The 19,864-nt window shown below is 38.7% G+C and overlaps 1 protein-coding gene across 3 annotated transcripts in view; it reads left to right on the top strand.

The window, feature by feature from the left end:
* PTAR1 (protein prenyltransferase alpha subunit repeat containing 1) overlaps nucleotides 1-19,864 on the top strand; it is a 50,586-nt gene that overhangs the window by 12,927 nt on the left and 17,795 nt on the right. For all 3 annotated transcript variants that reach the window (XM_060610105.3, XM_060610106.3, XM_078436032.2), the window contains exons 3-5: nucleotides 6,657-6,723; nucleotides 15,448-15,552; nucleotides 17,846-18,059. In XM_060610105.3, coding sequence (XP_060466088.1) covers nucleotides 6,657-6,723; nucleotides 15,448-15,552; nucleotides 17,846-18,059 — 386 coding nt within the window. The remainder of the gene's footprint in view (nucleotides 1-6,656; nucleotides 6,724-15,447; nucleotides 15,553-17,845; nucleotides 18,060-19,864) is intronic.

Genomic DNA, 19,864 nt, shown 5'->3' with positions numbered 1-19,864 from the left:
GACACGGAGGCAGAGTGTCGACTGCTCCTTATCATCAGGTTTGCTTTGCTCTTTTTTTTGACATTCACTCAAACCCTAGAAGCATTAGAATTTGCAGCCATTTGCCATACCTTCCAGCCACAACAGACACTGTTCCATTCTCGGACTCTGCTGTGCACCATTGCCTTATTTCCATGCCTTTGCTGAGGCCAGCTCATGTCTTATGTTGTCACCGTTGTTGTGGTGCGAACACACACCCACACACAGCACACACTTGTGAAGGCTGTTTGACTGCTCCGGGACGTGGTAATTACTTCTCTGCACTCCCCTGGGGGTCTTTATTCGGACTGCTTGCATAGTAGCACTTATCACACTTCATTGTTGTTGATTATTTAAAAACATTTTCCCCAGGTAGATTGTGAGTTTGTAAGAAAGAGGGATTATGGCTTGTCTGTCTTTATATACTCAACACCATTGTGTGTTCAACAGACATTTGTCAAATAAGTAACAAGAGTTTGGTAAGCGAGAGGTTTTAGCTCAGTCTGGCTATCGATTCACTGATTGTATTCTGTAATAACAGGGCCTTTCTGGTGTTTACCACATAGCTTTATCTCAAGTGTCTCTTCTTGTAGTAACCTGAAGGTATTTTGGAGGAAGAGATTAGCCCACCTAGTTGGCCTTGGATTTATTTCTAGATGCATGAAAACATATCTCTGTCAGAGACAGTTGTCCATTGCAGCAACCATTCCCAGGTGACTCCTGGCTTGGGGCCATTTCTGGAATGCCATTGTGACAGAAAGAATATTGATTTTTCTCTGACTTTTCTATAGCATCCCTTTGTCCTCTCCTTGTCACAGTTGAAATTTAGCTATTTTTCTGTGTATATATGTCCCGATTCATTTTCTCCTTGTGTTGTGATGTGATGTTGAGTTAGACATGTATCAGTGTGTGTAACAAAGGAACATTCATTTGCTCATATATGTTCTGGTATTTGGAGAGAGATCTTGGGTGATTTCAAGAGACCATGGGGATATCAGTAGTTCACATCTGCTGGGTAACAAAGAATATGGTATATGGGGCACCTGGGTGGCCCAGTTGGTTGGATGTCTGACTATGGCTCAGGTCATGATCCCAGGTTCGTGGGATCAAGCTCCACATTGGAGCTCAGCATGGAGCCTGCTTAAGATTCTCTCCCCTTCTGCCTGTCTCCTCCTCCTCCTCTTTCCTCTTCCTTCTCTCTCTCTTTAAAATTAAAAAAAAAAAAAAAAAATACGGTATATAGTTGATGAAATGTAGAAGTAAAATAGTTCCTGTTAACTATTGATTATACATGTTTATCTTTAGATCTTGGTTTAGTCCTGACTTGAAGGGGACAAAGTATTGTAGACAGTGTGCTCGATTAAGAAAGAGCATCTGCTTTGCAGGAAAACATCTGTATTTAGACTCCATTTGTCAGCATGCTGAAGTCCCTTGGCAGTGACTTTAGGCAGATTATTTAACCTCTTCCTATTTCCTCACCAAAAAAAGGGAATTGTAAAAGGTGTCAGAGGGTGTTGAGAGGATTGCCTGAGCCAGTGTGTATAAAGCAGCCAGCACAGTGCCTGGCCTGTAGTAGGCTCTCAAGAAACATGAGTTTCCTTTCTCTGGTTTATCCAGAACCAGAGGGGAAGAAGAACGGAAATATACATGTAATTCAGGAATGATTCTTTAATTATGTCCAATATTTCTAAGCTGGTTACTTCTCCTTCTTTGACCCTTTCCCATTTCTGACATTTTACTTCACTCTTAACCTCTTGGATCTAACTGGAATACTTCCTGACGGAGGTCCTATCTGACTTTGAGTCTTGAGTCTGGAGGAGTTGGCAATGTGTCACAGAGGAGGAGAAAAGGGCTTGTGGCTCTTGCGTGTCACCAGGCACCACTGATGGTTGAGGCTGTTGATCTGAGATTCTTACAAGTTGAGAAATCACCTTCTGTTGAGCAGTCACCGCTGAGACAGCTTGGGAGATTGTTTTCCTCCCTCTGGTGGCATCCAGTCCCACTATAGTTTGTGGAACTGGGCTAGGAGATACAGGCTTTGAAACCGGAATTATCATTGAGTGCTTACTGTGTGTCAGGTACTGTCCTAACACTTCGTGAGTGTGAATCGTTTAACACCCCATGAGGTAGTACTGTTAAGAGCTCCATTTTACATACGAGGAGGAGGACACAGAGGCTCAGACAGATTAAGTGACCCAGTAAGTGGTAGGGCTGGGCTGTGAGTCCAGTAGCTGCTGTTGCCTTGCTAGGGCGAGCCCCTTTCCTAGAGGAAGCCTGACTCTGATTAGCTCTCCTTTCCACACAGCCACAAAATGAAAAGCGGCAACTTACATATGTTCTTTGTTTACTGGCTTCTGCCTTGTGCTGCTGTATAGAAGTATCTCTGTAATGGAGGATGAACTTGTCTTCAATTATGAGTGTGGAAGGAGAGCTGTGTTAAAGTGTAGTTGACTCTTCAGCAGTGCAGGGATTAGGGGCAGTGGAGTCACCCCGCCTAGTGCATTCAGAAATCTGCATATAACTTTTGACTCCCCAAAGACTTAACTAGTAATAGTCTACTGTTGACTGGAAGCCTTAGTGATAACATAAACAGTCAACATGTATTTTGTGGGTTATGTGTTTAATATACCATATTCTTACAATAAAGTAAGCTGGAGAAAAGAAAATGTTAACAAAATCATAAGGAAGAGAACATACACATTTACCGTGCTGTACTGTATTTATCAAAAAATATTGGCATATAAATAGACCTGTGTGGTACAAACCTGTGTTGTTCAAGGGTCAGCTGTACAAATAAATGGTGACTACTGTTGGTCACACACATTTTAATGCCAAAAGGGAAAGCCAAAAGACTAAGTACCAGTTTACCTAGGTAGTATAATGGATTTTGAAAAATTGTAGACTTGAAATTCTGGAAGCTTGTCCCATCATGCACAAGCATTTCCATATAGCTACTTAACAGTTGGATTTTTTTTAATTCCTTATTTTATAAGTTTAGAAATTTAGGTAGTTTCACTGTAAGAACTCATTTCTGATTTCTTTGATTAGTTGATGTTGAAAGTATTCATTTCTTGGGTGGTAAGTAGTAATGCTGTTCCATTGAACAAGTATTTGGTTTGGTTGAACACTCACTGTGTATCAAGTAACTGTGGAGAAATGGGATGAATCTCATTGGCTCACAACAGAGATTGATGTTCTCATCATCCTTATTTCACAGGTAAGGAGACGGAAGGTCGAAGATACTAAGTTATATTGGCAATTAAGTGGAGAAGCTGGGATTCAAACCCAGGCGGTATGGCTGTAAGGCCTTACCACTCCTCTGTGCTGGGGGCAGACATGGAACTTCTTTTGATGGGGCCATACTTTTCTCATCTTTGTTGAGTGAAGGAGTAATCTGAAGGTGTTATTAGACAGGACCTTCCTCCAAGAAAATTTACAGTCTCATCAAGAAGAGATTATTTATACAATATTGGTAACAAAATAAGATAACACACAGAACATAGAAATAAAAGATTATTGGGATTCTCTATCTCCCTTTCTCTGTGCCCCTTCCCCACTCTCAAAAATAAACTTTTTTTTTTTCCAAAAAAAGGAAGATTGTGTCTAGGTAAATAGGTCAGGAGAGACTTTAAGAGTAAAATTTTGTTTTGTTTTGATATTTAGATATAGGAGGACATTTCTGGCAGAGAAGAGCAAGCTGGTAAATCTGAATTGTCCAGAGAGGGCAGGCAGATAGGAGGTGTGTTTAGAGAATGGAGGGGTTTACTTCAGGTGGAGTGTAACACAGGAAGGGCAAGTAGTGGAAGGGCAAGCTGACAAGGAGATTGTGGGTTCTTGTTTCTGACCAGGTTCTAGTTTTCTGGTACATTTCCCCAGCAGTCTCCTGGCAAGCACCCTGTGTGAACAACCACACCTCTCTATCCTCGCTCATACTGGTTTTCCGGTCTGCAGTGCTCGTTACCACTTTATTCACTTATAGCCTTCCCTGGGTACTCCAGTAAGAATTATTTTCAACTGCTTTGGTGGTCCCCAAAATACGGTATGTGTTTCTGCTTCGTAATCATTGCCTTTTGTCTTCTATAATTGTATGTTCTCTCCAACTAAAGGGTAGCCTTCTAAAAGGCAAGATCAGGTCTTACTTATCATTATATCCCTTCTGTTAGTCCTGAGGGCCCACTTTAATATATGCACATTATCAATATTTGGAATATTTGTGGAATTAATCAAATAATAATATAGAAAGTTACGTCTATTTTTCTTGGTAAATATTAAATTAGTGCCAAAAGCTTCTAAAGGTAAAAGAATAGAGATTAATGAGATTATTCTCTTTTTTTCAAGTTTATTTATGTACTTAGCACACACGTGAGCAGGGTAGGGGCAAAGAGAGAGGGAAAGAGAGACTCCAAAGCAGACCTGGCAGTGTCAGTGTGGAGCCTGATGCGGGGCTCGAACCCATGAACGGTGAGATCATGACCTAAGCTGAAATCAAGAGTCGGACGCTTAACTGACTGAGCCACCCAGGCACCACATAGTATTCTTTATAGACGTAATTGTGTTTATGCATATAATGACTTGTCATGAAGATAGAGGACAAAAAATGTATGCTAATGATACCTTTTGTTTCTTATTTACTGAATGTCATAGTAATGAAATCATAGTCTCACAAAAAATGTTAATTTTTTAAGATGCTTGAGAATGAAGTAATTTTTTTGTTCATATAGAATATTTTTTTTTATTTATAACTTTTAGGTCATGCCATTATTTTTTTTAAGTTTATTTTTTTTGACAGAGAGAGAGAGAGAGAGAGAGAGAGAGAGAGAGAGAGAATGAGTGGGGGAGGAGCAGAGAGAGGGAGACACAGAATCCAAAGCAGGCTCCAGGCTCTGAGCCATCAGCCCAGAGCCCGACGCGGGGCTTGAACTCATGGACCGCGAGATCATGACCCGAGCTGAATTTGGACACTCAACTGACTGAGCCACCCAGGCGCCCCTGTTCATTTAGAATATTTTTAAATGCCTATAGAAATACATTTGTACATGTTCTTTTGTGTCCCAATTATTTATTATAGACGCATATTTTAATTGCAGTATAATTGAGTTATTAAAGACAAGTCAGATGCTGACTTTCCCACATACTGACTGGGTGTCCAGAGGCAAATTATTTAAACTTCTATCAGTTTCCCTATCTATGAAGCAGAATAAGAATATCTTGAACCATAATCCTGAGAACTCAATGAAATCGTGTAAATAAAAGACTTACTATGGTGCCTGGTATACACTATTGCTAAAAAATTATAATTATTTTTATTATTTTGCTTTACTTAGTGTTTAACATGAGCTTGGTAGAGGTTATCTTAATTTCATGTCTCTGCATTGATCATCTTAATCCTAAACTTCTCTTTTCAGTTTTAATAAAAGGAAGACAGTACATCTAAATATATTAATGATTTTGTTCTATTAAACAAGCTTTTGGAGCTTATTTGAATATATGCGAGTTCTGTCAATATCATGATCACTAAATAGCTAATGAATATGAATGGGCTGTTAAAAAATGAAAATAGAAAATACCAAAGAAAAATGAAAAAAATGTTTATATTAATAATTGTAAATTAAAGTTGTAAGATAAAACAGAAACAGAATAATTTTGTATCTGCTACATTTATTTTTTAAATACAGTTACCTCGGTTAGAGTTACAGGGACATAAGTACACACTTGTTATTCTTGGCAATGTGAATAGATACAATTCATTTGAAGAACAGTTCGGAAATGCTTAGTAGGAGCCATACTGGTATTTACATTGTTTGACCTAGTAGTTCAACTCCTGGAAATATGTCCTAAGAAAATAAGCTAGGAGACAAAAAGTGTGTTTATAGTAATGTTAACTATAATATTAAAAGCAAACAGGAAACAACCTAAGATAAAGATAAATGATAGTATATTACACTAAGAGCTTCTTATGCAGCTGTTAAAAATGCATACTGTAGCAGTATTGGAGAATGCATATGAAATAATACTGAATGAAGAAAGAGAACAAAATTGTGCATTTGTCATTGCTATGACTATGTAAAAATGTGTATGACAAAAGATAATCTTTGCAAAGGAATGTGAATGAATTGTGTTAAATGATCATGAGTAGGTTTTTTTCCCCTTTTGAAAAATTGCACATAGTCAACTACTGAAATATTTGTGGAATTAAAAGAATAATGGTATAGAAATCATATTTCTTTTCCTTGGTCAGTATTACATTAGTGCCAAAAACTACTATAAGAATGAGGAGATTAATTTGCATATTCTTTGTAGGTACGTTGTATTGTGAAGTTGTTTGAGTGTCAGCTTTTAAAAGATTGTTACATTTATCATAAGGTAGAAAATCTTGAGGATATCTTCATACTTCCGGCAGCTTAGAGCAAGGTGTTTACCATTCAAATTACTATGACATGGCATATACATAAGGATAACAGGAGACACAAATATACAGGGCCTTAAAAGAAAGAGAAGCCAAGCCTCAAAGGGTAGGACTCTTTTTTTTTTTTTTTTTTTTTTTTATTTTTTAATATATGAAATTTACTGTCAAATTGGTTTCCATACAACACCCAGTGGGGTAGGACTCTTTTTAATGTGACTTCTCTTTATTTTAGAACTGATAGATGTCACATGCACCCTGCTGCTTCTAAACCCAGACTTCACCACTGCATGGAACGTAAGGTATGTCTTTCTCACCAGTGATCAAATGAACTTGTCCAAATTTCTGAAGACCTCTAAGCCCCATGAGTTGTTAGCTTTTTGAAAAATGAAATATAAACCATGTATCTATTGCATTTTATGCTTATGCCTTCTACCTGTTCTTTATATTACCTCCATGGACAGTTCTGACTTAAACTTGGCTCCTCCTTGTATGTTTTTGTCTTTGCTCCATAAACTTTCCTGTCTGAAATATAAATTATCATGTTGAATTAGATGCCATTGGATACATGCTTTTATTTTCCTTCCTTTTTAGAAGAGTAGATGCAACCAGTGTAATTGGTTGGTTTGTAAGACATTGGTTATGTATTTGTGAAGTACAGTGGGAAGTATGTAGGATGAGGATTCAAGGCCATGACCTTTTAGTCTCTGTTTAGTTACTAATATTGTGCCTCTATGGGCAGATCACTTCAAGTCTCTGGCACTTGTGATTTGGGGAAGGGATCACATACATTGATTAGTATCTTAGTTCTTTCATCTGGTTATTTTAGCTTTAAACGCAAAATACTTTATGGAAATATCGAAGTTCAGACCAGGTTCCTGTTTTGTTTTTTTTTTCACTGAAATTTTTTCAGTTATATAATATGTATGGTTTTTAAAAAATGGTGGTCTCTTTGACTGATACAAATTCTCTTAGAGGAAAGCAGGATACAAGTTAAAGATAAAAGTGAAGTCCTGTTGAACGTTGTGAATACATTTTAAATTTTCCCATAGGAGAGACCATAGATTATAGCTCTTTATCTTTAAAGATGACTTAAACAATTTATTTAATCTTCTGGGTAAGCAGGGTTACATTCTGAGTTAGTGTTCTACAATACCTAGTTTTGTATGTGTCACTGATTTTTTAAAATTTAGTTAACTTCTATTATGTGTCTTTTTAAATTGTTGAATAATTAATATTCAGATATTTAGAGTAAGGAGTAAGAAAAGTATAGAATGAGATACAGGCTTTAAAATTTACATAATCTTAGAATTCTGATTTTCTTTTCTAGAAAGCACCACAATGGTTTGTTTATGAGTGGCTACTATATTATAGGGACATACTATAACTTTACTCATTACCTCATTTAATCCACACAATAGTCGACAACATTTGTTCATTTATCAAGTATTTATTGATCGCTGTATGCTAAGTTCTTGGCACTGGGACTAGAACCACGAACAAAATAAACAAAACCCTGTCCTTGTGGAATTTTTATTCTAATAGAGGAAGAAAGGAAATAAAGACATTTACTAAATAAAATATACATTAGATCAAATGGTGGTTAGATCCTGCGGTGAAACAGTGGGACGGGAAAGAGGAAGGCCAGGAGGAGGATGGGAATACTAGTATTGCAGTTTTAAGTAAGGGGCAGCAAAGACTGCCATGAAGATGGGGATCAATCTGTGAGTTCTGGGGTATGAGCATTCCAAGAAGAGGGAACAGCAGCAAGTGGGAAAGCTGGCGGTGGTGCCCAAAGTGCTCCTTGGTGCACTGAGACAGCAAGGCAGCCCGCGCGGCTGGCACAGCGGGAATGAGGGAGAGAGTAATAGGAGAGGAGGCCGGAGTGTAAGGGAGCCGATCTCACGGGGCTCTTGTAGATCTTCCTAAGCTGTGGTAGGAACTTGGACTCTTACTCAGGGGGGGATGGAAAGTCCTGGGAGCTGAAGAGGGACAGTATCTCACTTTAGAAACTAGCTCCTGTGGAAAGTAGACTGTAGGAGTGCAGGGGGTTGGTTGGGAACTTAGGCAGTGGTTGCGGTAAAAGATGAGATGCGGTTAGGTGAGAGATGCTGTGATTGGAGGTAGAATTTAGAAATGGAAAAGGTGAGATTCTCACTGTATTTTATTGAACCGTATAAGCTTTGTATTTAATAAACCAATTTTAAAGGCACAGATGATGAATTCGATGCGGGAAAGAGAAAGAAGGTCAAGCTTGTGTCTGGTTTTTGGCTTGAGGAATGGAAAGGATGGAGTTGCCCTTTACTGAAATGGGGCTGCCTGGAGGAGGAGCGGATCCAGGTGGGGGTGCTGGGCGGAAGTGAGGAGTTCAGCGTGGGACACATTAGATTTGTGTCCTTGTACTTGTGTATGAATCTGAAGTTCAGGCAGGAGTTCGAAGCCAGATGTAAATATGGGAGTCACTAGAAAATGGGTGGTGGTATTTAAGGCCCTGAGACTGTTTGAGGCACCCAAAGGAGTGGGTGTGGATAGAGGAAAGAACCGGCATAGAAAGCACCGGGACACTACAGGTTTCTAGTGTTGCACAATCCAGTATAGTGGCCACAAGCCACGTGTGGCCCTTGAAAGGCGACTCATCTCAGTTGACATGTGCTGTAAGTGTAAACTATGCGTCAGATTCCAAAGACTCAGTACCCCCAAAGGTAAAATATCTTGTTAGTAATTTTTAGATTGAATTACATGTTGAAATTATATTTGGGGCATATTGAGTTAAATAAAATACATTGCTTTATACTTGTTTGTAAGGTAGCTGTTAGAAAAGCTGAAATTACATACAGGGCTCACATTGGTGACTCACATATTTCTGTTGGGCACTGCTGTCCTAGACTGTGTGATGAGGAATCCGTAAGGGAGACTTCTAGGAAGGAGCTATAAACTCACAACTGAGAGCTTTCTTATGGGTAGGGACCACGTCTTTTTTTTTCCCCCCTTTCTTTCCCTACCATCAAGTACTCTAGTGCCTGGCACATAATCAGCCTGGCACTGAAAATAATTAAATTGAGTGAAAAAGAAATGAAGGTAATAGAGAAGTGGGAGTACCGTTTTCCCTCGTGCTCTCAGTTCATCATTATCACAGAGGACTTGAAAATCCTTCAACCAGAAAAGATTGTTACTAGCACAGTGTGCAAACATACACACGTACATAGACATGTATATGTCTATACACACACACATATATAATTTATTCTATATTTTATAGGGAAGTTCAGTTCAGGAGAAAGAACCTGGTCTTAACATACATGGATCTTGGTCCTTTTTCATTAATTAACTAGCAGTTGACTTTAGAGGCAAACACTGTTAACTTCACAACAGTTTTAGTTTCTATATCTGTGAAATAAAAGATTTGAGCTAGGTAATTTTTTTATGATTCTTTTCAAGCTGTTTTCGATTTTTGCATGGTCTGGTTTTTGGGAAATTCGCTCCATAAATGTGACTTCAATGATATTCACAGCAATCACTTTTGAAAGTTATTCTAGTAAGATGATCAGAGAAGTTTTGTGCTAAAGGAATAAAAAGGAAACCTTTATTCTTTAAAAAAAAGTCCATTTGTGGGTGTGTGTTCTAGTAAGTCTTAATTCGTATCAGTAAGGCTGACATGAAGACATAGGATCATGAGTACATTTTCTGCAAAAACAACCAGCTTTGGAAAGTAAATTGATCTAACCTTGTAAGGTCTCTTGCAGATCAAATACTTAACACTCTATTTAATTGTTGGTGTATTTCTTGTGCAGTAACTCTGGGAAGCATTGAGTGATTTTGACTGTATGTTAGAAACCGCTAAACCATGGTATTAATACGTCAGCATTTCATTTTATAGGTATTGTGGCCTCAGGGGGGGGAAAAAAAAAAAACGCAAGAATAAGTTTTTGAGCTGATTTCCTGTGATTACAGTGAGTGATGGATATAGTTTAAAAATCCAGCCAGTTGCAGAAAAAAAATGAGTGGTACTTTTTTTGCTTTGAAATTCAGCAAAGTACTTCATGAAGGAGCTTGACTTCATAACAGTGTCCTATTTTTTCCATCATTCCGTGAACCTACATAGAGTAATAAGCAGAACATCTTTGAGCAAAGACAAATAACAAAATAGCTGACACCAAGTTCCCGTGATCGTGTCCTTTACTCATAGCCTATTGAGTTAAACTGGGGACTTTATTTTATGCAGATTAGATGTTTGCTTCCAATCTGAGTTCCAAGACCTTGAGTCTAAGTTACCGATTTTCCCCTAGCTTCAGTTGTCTCTTCTGTAAAATTGAGATGATAGTAGGTTGTGCCGTATGGAATTGTTTTTATAAATCAAAAACGATTAAACCTAAGCATCCAGATCCTGGTTTCTAACACCCTTCTCTAAAAAAAGGAAACAGGCTTCTTGAAGAAATGTCTCATTCTAAGAGCAGGGCAGGAAATATATAAGATGAGTGTGGAATATCTCAAAGAGCCAGAAAGTAAGGAAGTGCTCAAAGAGGAAAATGATGGGAATATGTCAGGGGTTTCTATAGCCAAAGCTTGAACACCTGAGCAATAACGTACCCCTGGATTGTACCCTGAAGTGTAAAATGGGTGTTCATAGTGACTCAGTGACATAAATAATTGACTAAGCAAGCAAAAAGTAGACAGATCTCCCGTATGGAAGGATTCCAAGTAATTTATCCAGGCGGTCCCCTCAGGGAGCTGGAGTACAACTCCCCTACTCCTTAATTGGAATTTCTTTCCAAAAAGCACAGTGGAGAAACCCGACATGTACCATCTTACCGAGGTCATCAAGGTCAGCATCAGCTGGGACAAGTCATGATGTTTTGTGCCCTGGGAAATGATGCGATAAAGATTGCACTTTGTGGTCGCTTCCTCCTCAAAACCCTGGTCTAACCGTAAGAAAAGTTTCATATGAAATACCTCATTAGGGCTTATAAAGACTGTCAAGGTTTATCTGAGGAGCCTAAGGAGACAGAACCAAACGTAATGTGATGTTCTGGTCAGGGTGCTGGACTAGATAAAGGACATTTGGTAAAAATGAAGGAATTCTGAATAAAGTGTGGACTTCCAATAGTAATTTACTGATGGTGGTTCATCAGTTATGACAAATGTACTATAATATATTAATAAAGGAGACTGGGTACAGGGTATACAAGAATTCTCTGTACTATCCTTAGAACTTTTCTGTAAATTTAAAACAATTGTAAGATTGAAAGTTTATTTAAGACTTTTTTTTCTAAGTGATCTCTACACCCAACATGGGGCTTGAACTTATAACCATGAAATCAAGAGTCACATGCTCTACCCAGCCAGGTGTCCCAAAAGTTTATTTAAAAAAAGAAATAAAATTAAGAAATAAATTCTTAAAAAAAAGAAACTGCCTGGGTGGCTCAGTTGGTTAAGCGTCCAACTCTTGATTTTGGCTCAGGTCATGATCTCGCAGTTTGTGAGTTCGAGCCCCGCATCAGGCTCTGTGCTAACAGTGCTGAGCCTGCTTGGGATTCTCTCTCTCTCTCTCTCTCTCTCTCTCTCTCTCTCTCTCTCAAAATAAATAAATAAAGTTAAAAAATGTTTTTTAAAAAAATAATAAAGACAAACCCCCCAAAAAACCCCAAAACAATTGGGTATCGGCAATTTCATATGGTTCTACATAATACAGGATTGTTTTGAGGATTAAATTAGATAATATATGTAAGTCACTTAACACAGTGCCTGATTCAGGGAAAGTGTACAGTAAATGGTAGTTTTTATGAGGATGATTTTTATTATCATCATTATGGTTATTTCAGACAGAATAAAGATATACAATAAAAAAAAAGATGGCATTTGTTTATTCACTCATTACTGTGTGCCATGCACCGAGCTAACCAGTGAAGACTTAGCCATGGACAAGATACACGGCCCCTGGTTTCCTACATTTTAAATCAAGTGACAGCAGAGAGAAACCATAACTAATAACTAGAGACGGAGAGAAGACAGAAAAACTTAAATGAGATGAACTTTGTTGAAATATAAAAGCCCTCGCTTAATTTCACCCCAGTAAGGTTGTGCGTGTAGCACAGCACTGTTCCCATCACCCCCTGCTCTTAATAAAACCACACAGGTGGACTTTTCCTTTCCAAGGTACTTGTCCCCACATTTATTTGACCTTTGTTTTCTTCCTTCGTCCTCTGTTAGCAGTGTATCACCTAAGGCTTTTAGGATGAATCTCAAAGCCCAGCTTATTCAATATGCCTGAAAATAAAGCCACCTCAAATTTAAGGCAGTACTCCATTTCCTCAATAAGAAAAGTCTAAAAAAAACTTTTTAGGCTAATATCAATATGTAATCTTAAACTATGTGCATGAGATAAGCAAATGTCATACTCTGATAATTTTTAAATTTAGTCACATACCTTTAAAATAGCATGTTATGTAAAGTATTTTAACTTATTAATTCATCATATTCTTACATTTCATCAAACAATTTAATTCAAATGTTTTATGTGGTTTATGGACATCAGTGACTTTGTCATCATGAGAGCTATTTTTTCAACTTACTCAGCAGTTTTCCAGAGCACATCAAGTTTACATGTATCTAGCTTGTTTGAGATATAGCACTTTATGAATCCATGTGTGACTAAAATTTTTCTCAAGATAGATTCCTACTTGAATGCATTTGAGCAGTTGATTTTCTTTTATGATTATGTCTTGGTTCTGTGATAGCTATACCTTAATCAATTACTGTATTTCTTTTTCAAGTGATCTTTAAAATTTTATGACAGTATTTAATGCCTACAGTGTTCAGTCCTGTCCCCAGGAATGTTTATTAAATTGTTATTTAAATTTTGCTTGCTTTCTTATGATTCTATTTGGTGATATTTTATTTATTTTTTTTAATGTTTATTTTTGAGAGAGCGAGAGAGAGAGAGAGAGTGTGAGCGGGAGAGGGGCAGAGAGAGAGGGAGACACGGAATCTGAAGTAGGCTCCAGGCTCTGAGCTGTCAGCACAGAGCACAATGCCCGGCTCAAACTCACAAACCATGAGATTATGAGCCCAAATCAGACAGTTAACCGACTGAGCCACCCAGACGCACCTATCTGGTGATCTTTTAAAGCATCCATATATAATATTGATTGAGGTTATTTCAGGCTGATATAGCTTACCATATATGTTGTTCAAAATAAATTAAGGGAGCACCCCTAATTTTACAAACTTTGTAAAGATTCAGATATAAAGTGACTGCTCTTTTCTGAAGAAAATTTTGATTATTTCCTCATAGACATATATGACAGTCTATGTAGGCAGTTGTAAATAAGGTGAGGTTTAAAATTTAGTCAATGGAAACGAGGCTGCCTACAGTAAATTCTATACCATAGAGTTTGGTGCATCACCTAGAAGGCGTGTCTAAACACAGTGCTTTGTCACTGGCTTTTGAATCAGTGGGTCTGCGATGAGAGCTGAGAATCTGCATTTCTCATAAGTTTCAGATGATGGTGATGCTGTAGTTAAGGACCTTACATTGAGAAACACTGTGTTACAAAGAAGTTAAAATTATATAGGAAAATATTTTGCCTCCTTTTACACTATAGGTATGCTGACTTACTGTATGAACGAAACATTACTGATTTCAGAAGAAAGAGGACATAGGACTGCAAAAGTAATTTGCTGTTGCATTAGTCTTTCAGTGACTAATACAGGAGTATTCTGTACTAATACAGAAGTACATAGACTTCCTGTACAATAAAAGCAAAATAGCAAATCCATTTTTTAAAGCATCCATAAACCTCAGTGTCACTTCAAATTATATTCTGAAATGCCTGACCTAAATGGTTATAAAATATAAATATTTGTTATCACTGTTCAGTATTTTCATTAAAAGGGAAATTGTTTCTCTTATCAAATAAAAATGTAGAAAGAGCACATCGCTGTTGGAAAGAAAATGTATCGTGGTAATTAGGAACTAAATTCATCTAAATAGGTGAGGTATATGATCTGGGCTCTGGTCTTCATGGGATTAAATTTCTCTAAAATAAATGAATTACCAACCCTACCACAGGAAGGACTTTTTAAGATTAGTAAATTCTAGTCAGTGACCTAATTGTATTGTAATAGATTCATTGCAAATTAATTGGGAATATAATCAGGACTATCAGAACCTGAGAAGTAGGTTGAGAGCTCTTGCACGACAGTCTCATAACTGCACAGAACCTCTTCTGTTGGTATTTCAGAAAGCAGCGGTCAGGGTATCAGGGGCCATGCAGGTATTTCACCCAGTAATAACATCTTCTGGGAACTTATCCCAAAAGTAATGGTAGATACAAAAGAAGTCTTAAACATAACGTTCTGTTTCAGAAATATTTCAGAATAGCAAAAACTTGGAAGCAACCCAAATGTCTAACCAAAGAAGAAAAGGTCATTAAATGATAGCATAGCCAATCAGTGGAAACTATTTGACTGTTTTAAATGTTCACTTTAGAACCGTGGGGTAAGGTAACTCTTAAGCTGTAAAACATAATATAAAATTATATGTTAATTAAATATATATACATATGGGGAAAGACATAAGGGAAAATTGAAAAATAAAAACAGTAATTTTGTTAGGGTAATGTTGAATGAATGAGTTTTTCCCTTACACCTTAATCATACTGTGTGTACGATTAACTCCAAGTAGAGCAATTCTTGACTCGTATTGGATCTGCCCTACAGATACTGATGTTAGGCCTTGTGAGTTCTGGAAATGAGACAAGCCAGAGAAGCTCTTTGCCCTCTCCAGCTTGGTAATTCAAGTTCCACTACTGATTTAAGAGCTTCTGTTTCAACTTATTAATCCTGCTAACTTTGAGATAATGAGAATATATTCTCGATTACTTTGTGTGATATTTATGAGAGTTTCATGTTTTGGTTTTTTTTCTTTTTCTTGGAAATTCACTTCAGAGTGAGGTTCCATTAATAGCCACGCAGTATGTTTAGATGGAAAGATAAGAGTAACGGTTCTTTTTATTTTTCTTTTACAGAAAAGAGCTGATCCTCTCTGGCACTTTAAATCCAATTAAGGACTTACATCTGGGAAAACTGGCCTTAACTAAATTTCCAAAGAGTCCAGAAACATGGATTCACAGGTGTGGTAACTTTACACTATAGGATTCTTACTTAGGATTCAGAATGGCTGGACAAAAAACACAGTGTCAGTCAGGGTCACATATTGGTTCAGAGTATGAATTCTTAAGCCGAGTTACCTACTTTTAAATCTATCTGCCATCACCTGCTCTCTGTGTGATCTTCAGAAATTCAAGCCTCAGTTTTCTCATTCGTAAAACGGGAATAATAATTACACCTATTTCAGAGTTAATGGTTGGCTTTATATGAGCTAATGTATGTTAACACTGCCACAGTGCCTGGCACATATTAAATACTCAGTCGATTTTAGCTGTTAGTATTAACTCTCTGAGCGGTCATGATAGAGATGGCATTTCCATATTCAACTATAATGAGCAACTCGGGTTGTAGAATCCATTCGGTGTGTTTCTGGTACAGACTGTCGTAGTGATGGCTGTGGTTATTAAAACTAACAAAATAAGGGCAGCTGAGGTGAGTGGTGTATAGGCCACGCTGAAGTTGCTAAGATGATAATCGCAAAGGATATTTTTAGGTTAAAGGCCCGAGGCAGCCAAAATGCACGTAAAAACTCATCTCAACATCCTGGCTCTCTGAAGCATCGTGCTCTTGGGACTCCACAAAACGACTCCATTTTGACTAAAATGGGATGGTGTGGGCTTGCCGGCTGGGGTCAGTGGGGAAATTCTTTATAAAGAAGTCCATTCTCGGGGCGCCTGGGTGGCTCAGTCGGTTAAGCCGCCGACTTCAGCTCAGGTCATGATCTCGCGGTCTGTGAGTTCGAGTCCCGCGTCGGGCTCTGTGCTGGCAGCTTAGAGCCTGGAGCCTGTTTCAGATTCTGTGTCTCCCTCTCTCTGACCCTCCCCCATTCATGCTCTGTCTCTCTGTCTCAAAAATAAATAAACATTAAAAAAAAAAAAAAAATTAAAAAAAAAAAAAAAGAAGTCCATTCTCCGTTTACTAAGCTACTTAGAACTTTTCTTAAGTCCTGAGCATTTTTAGGATCTTAGTTCAAGGTATCTTAGCTGTGATCTTGCCTTTGGCTAGCATTGCAAATCAGCTGCTTCCACTGTGGAGTCCATGGTATTTTCTTAGTAGGAATTGGGATAACACTTCAGAGAGGCATATGAGCGTGTGTATAGAGGTTTGGAAAGGGGTGATGGCAGGGGAAGTGCATTATTGTACCAATTTATAGGTTTATCTAATATTTTATAAAACAGGCTTTTGTTGTTAAGTAAAAAGCTTCTGTTTGAAAATGACAAAATGAATTTTTATACTCAATTTCTAGTAACCTTTGGGTTGGAAAATTTTGTCTATAAGAATGCTTCTTATTGAGAAAATATTTGTAAAAACTAAAGACATTAGGCGGTTAGACATGCTTTTTTAGACATGCTTTTTTAGTGCTTTTCATTTAAATGTATGCTAATGAAAATCTTAAATAGACAAGGGGAAAATCTGTGGATAAAGACATTTTAAAATCTCCTTGATGGTTTAGCTAATTATATTGTATTTGTGTCTTTCCACATTTTCTGCTATAATAAAGAAATTCTGCTTAATGAAAGCAGTCATAATGCAGTTTCTTATTTGCAAACAAATACACATAGGGTGAGGCATGTACATATAATTAAAGATGTGAACCATGACTCCTCTTCTAGGATTTACCAGCCATTAATTAATATCCCTTTCAGGACCACCACCACCACAACCCGGTACACACACATGCGCGTGCACACGTGCGCGCACACACACACACACACACCCCTTGTCTTTGCATTTCCTGGCCAAATGGACTTTTTTGAGTTGTTATATTGGAACTAGGCAATCTCTTTTTGACACATTTTAATGCTTTAGAAAGGTTTCTCTCTCTGACCTTTCTTCCTCATCCTCTCTATCCATGGTGCTGAAGCTAATTATATCTTTAAAAATTTTTTTTACTGTTTTATTTATTTTTGAGACAGAGAGACAGAGTACGAGCAGGGGAGCGGCAGAGAGAGAGGGAGACACAGGATCTGAAGCAGGCTCCAGGCTCTGAACTATCAGCATAGAGCCCAGTTTGGGGCTTGAACTCGTGAACCACGAGACCATGATCTGAGCTGAAGTCAGATGCTCAACTGACTGAGCCACCCAGGCACCCCAATATATCTTTAAAAACAAATACAACAAAGTAATCCCACTGCCGCAAAATTGGGCTCATAGATAGGCATTGCACAAATGGAAATTAAGATCAAAGAAAACTGGCTGTTTTCCTCTCTGATTTATGTCCTTTCGTCGTTCTCATTCCCACATGTACCTTAACAGGCGATGGGTGCTACAACAGCTAATTCAGGAAACCTCCTTGCCTTCCTTTGTGACAAAAGGAAACTTGGGAACAATTCCTGCAGAAAGGACACAGAGACTAATACGAGAAGAGATGGAGGTCTGTGGTGAAGCAGCAGGGAGATACCCAAGCAACTATAATGCCTGGTCCCATCGCATCTGGGTTCTGCAGCATCTGGCCAAGCTGGACGTCAAGGTAAGGCTGTTCCTCCAGTCTCCCTACGCACATTCCCTGTCTGCCCTTTAAATCTTCTGATAGCAGTTCCTCCTCAGAGGAACTTTTAAGGAAGAAAGTAGAGGAACTAATGGCCCAGCAGCCTGGGAAGGATCTAGCAGCTGATACCTCCAGGGAAGCCGTGGCAATTCAAAAAGTTTACATTCCTCACCAGTGCAGTTTGGCACTCTTCTGGTTAGTACGTTGGTAGAACTAACACAAGTTTAAGCAGCAAAGAAGACGGAGCATAATTCATTTTGCCCTGAAACAGGAAGAGATTATTAAGCCTTACAGAATTGGACCGGTTCTTTCTTGGTGGTCTTCCGTTCTGCGACTTGATGTGCTGAACCAGCTGGCTGCCTGTTCACCTTCTCTCCTGGGGAGGGAAAAGAAGATCTCACCTGGTGTTCCCAAACTTGGCTGAGTCTGTCAGTCACTTTAGGATTTCTGAGTCTCACCCCAGGCCTACGAAATTGGGGAAAGGACAGGATTTAAGATCAGTATTTTTCACGGGCTCAGGGAGCTTTCTGGATGCAGAGCCGGGTTGGAAGCTGTCATAGCCTAAACCTTTCAGTTTAGAAATGAGGAGATGGAAGTTTCCAGAGAATTTTAATGACTTAGGCTTGGCCACGGTTATATGACTTATTATTCATCAGACTGAGACCAGCTATCCTTTTGCTCCATCATACATACGACAGCTGCTGTTTTTCTTCGCTTCTTATGTTTTAGTGCCATAAGAATCCATGGTACTCTTCTGAAAGCTTCCCAGGCTTGAGACACCTTAAAGGGGTCAAAATACCTCGTGTGTTGCTTTGAGATTAATAGAGAAGCATTCTATAATTTTGCTCACCACCCCCTCCTACATCTCCCTTCTCAGGTTCCTGCTCCCCTCTCTGTATCCTAACCAGAGATTCCTCCAGGGTTTTTTTTAAATTCCAAGGGAATTTTAAACCAACAGTTCTGGAAAAGTAACCCCTCCCTTCCGGTTTATATTGGCTTTGTGTTTCAGAGGGGGTGTCCCTTCATGTTATTGGAGTAGAAAGAGCACAAAGACAGATTCATACTGACCTGGCTTCAGATCTTGGCCCTACTAGCCCTGTGTGGAAAGTGAGGCTTTAGCGTTTCGTCTGTGAAATACCAGCTCAACTGCCTTCCTCAGTGGATTGTGAGAATTACTGGAGTTTGTGCATGTGAAGTACTGGGCTCCTAATGGAGGCTCACTGAATTTTGGTTCCTTTCTTTGTTCCCCAAGGATAGAAAGCTTAGGTGAAACTGGCTACCAGTTTGCTAGATGAACTCAGTGTAATTTATTCATGAAAAAGTACTGAAACTCTTTCATTCCCGGACGCCGGCCTATATGCTGGGTGTAGCATGACGACAAAGGGAGTGCTCTCAACAAATTGAAAATCTGGTTGAGGAGACAGACATCAGCAATTACAACATGGTCTGACACTTGCCGGAGCCGAAGGGAGCACGGGGTGTGATGGGAGCCCAGAAACGGCTTCTCATCCAGGCTGGGCTCGTTGGAAACGGCTAAGGCTGTGGCCCCGTCAGGGGTCTGGTGGGGTGTGGGAGATCTGGGTCCTTATGGAGTCTGGTCATCCCAGCTCCACAGCTTGGTAGTGCGTAGGGGGTGGGGAGGGGCACAGGGAGCGTTGAAGGTAAAGAAAAAGGCAGAGTCCAGGTGAGCCGAGAGGTCTTTGGAAACTTTCCTACCTTGATGTGGACCTTTTTTTTTTTTTTTTTTTTTTAATTTTTTTTTTTTTTTTAACATTTATTTATTTTTG

The sequence above is a fragment of the Panthera onca genome, chromosome D4 (genome assembly GCF_046562875.1).
Source record: "Panthera onca isolate mPanOnc1 chromosome D4, mPanOnc1 haplotype 2, whole genome shotgun sequence".
NCBI classification, from domain to species: domain Eukaryota; kingdom Metazoa; phylum Chordata; class Mammalia; order Carnivora; family Felidae; genus Panthera; species Panthera onca.
Note: the sequence above shows the minus strand (reverse complement) of the source record. Positions and strands in the feature narration are given on the sequence as shown.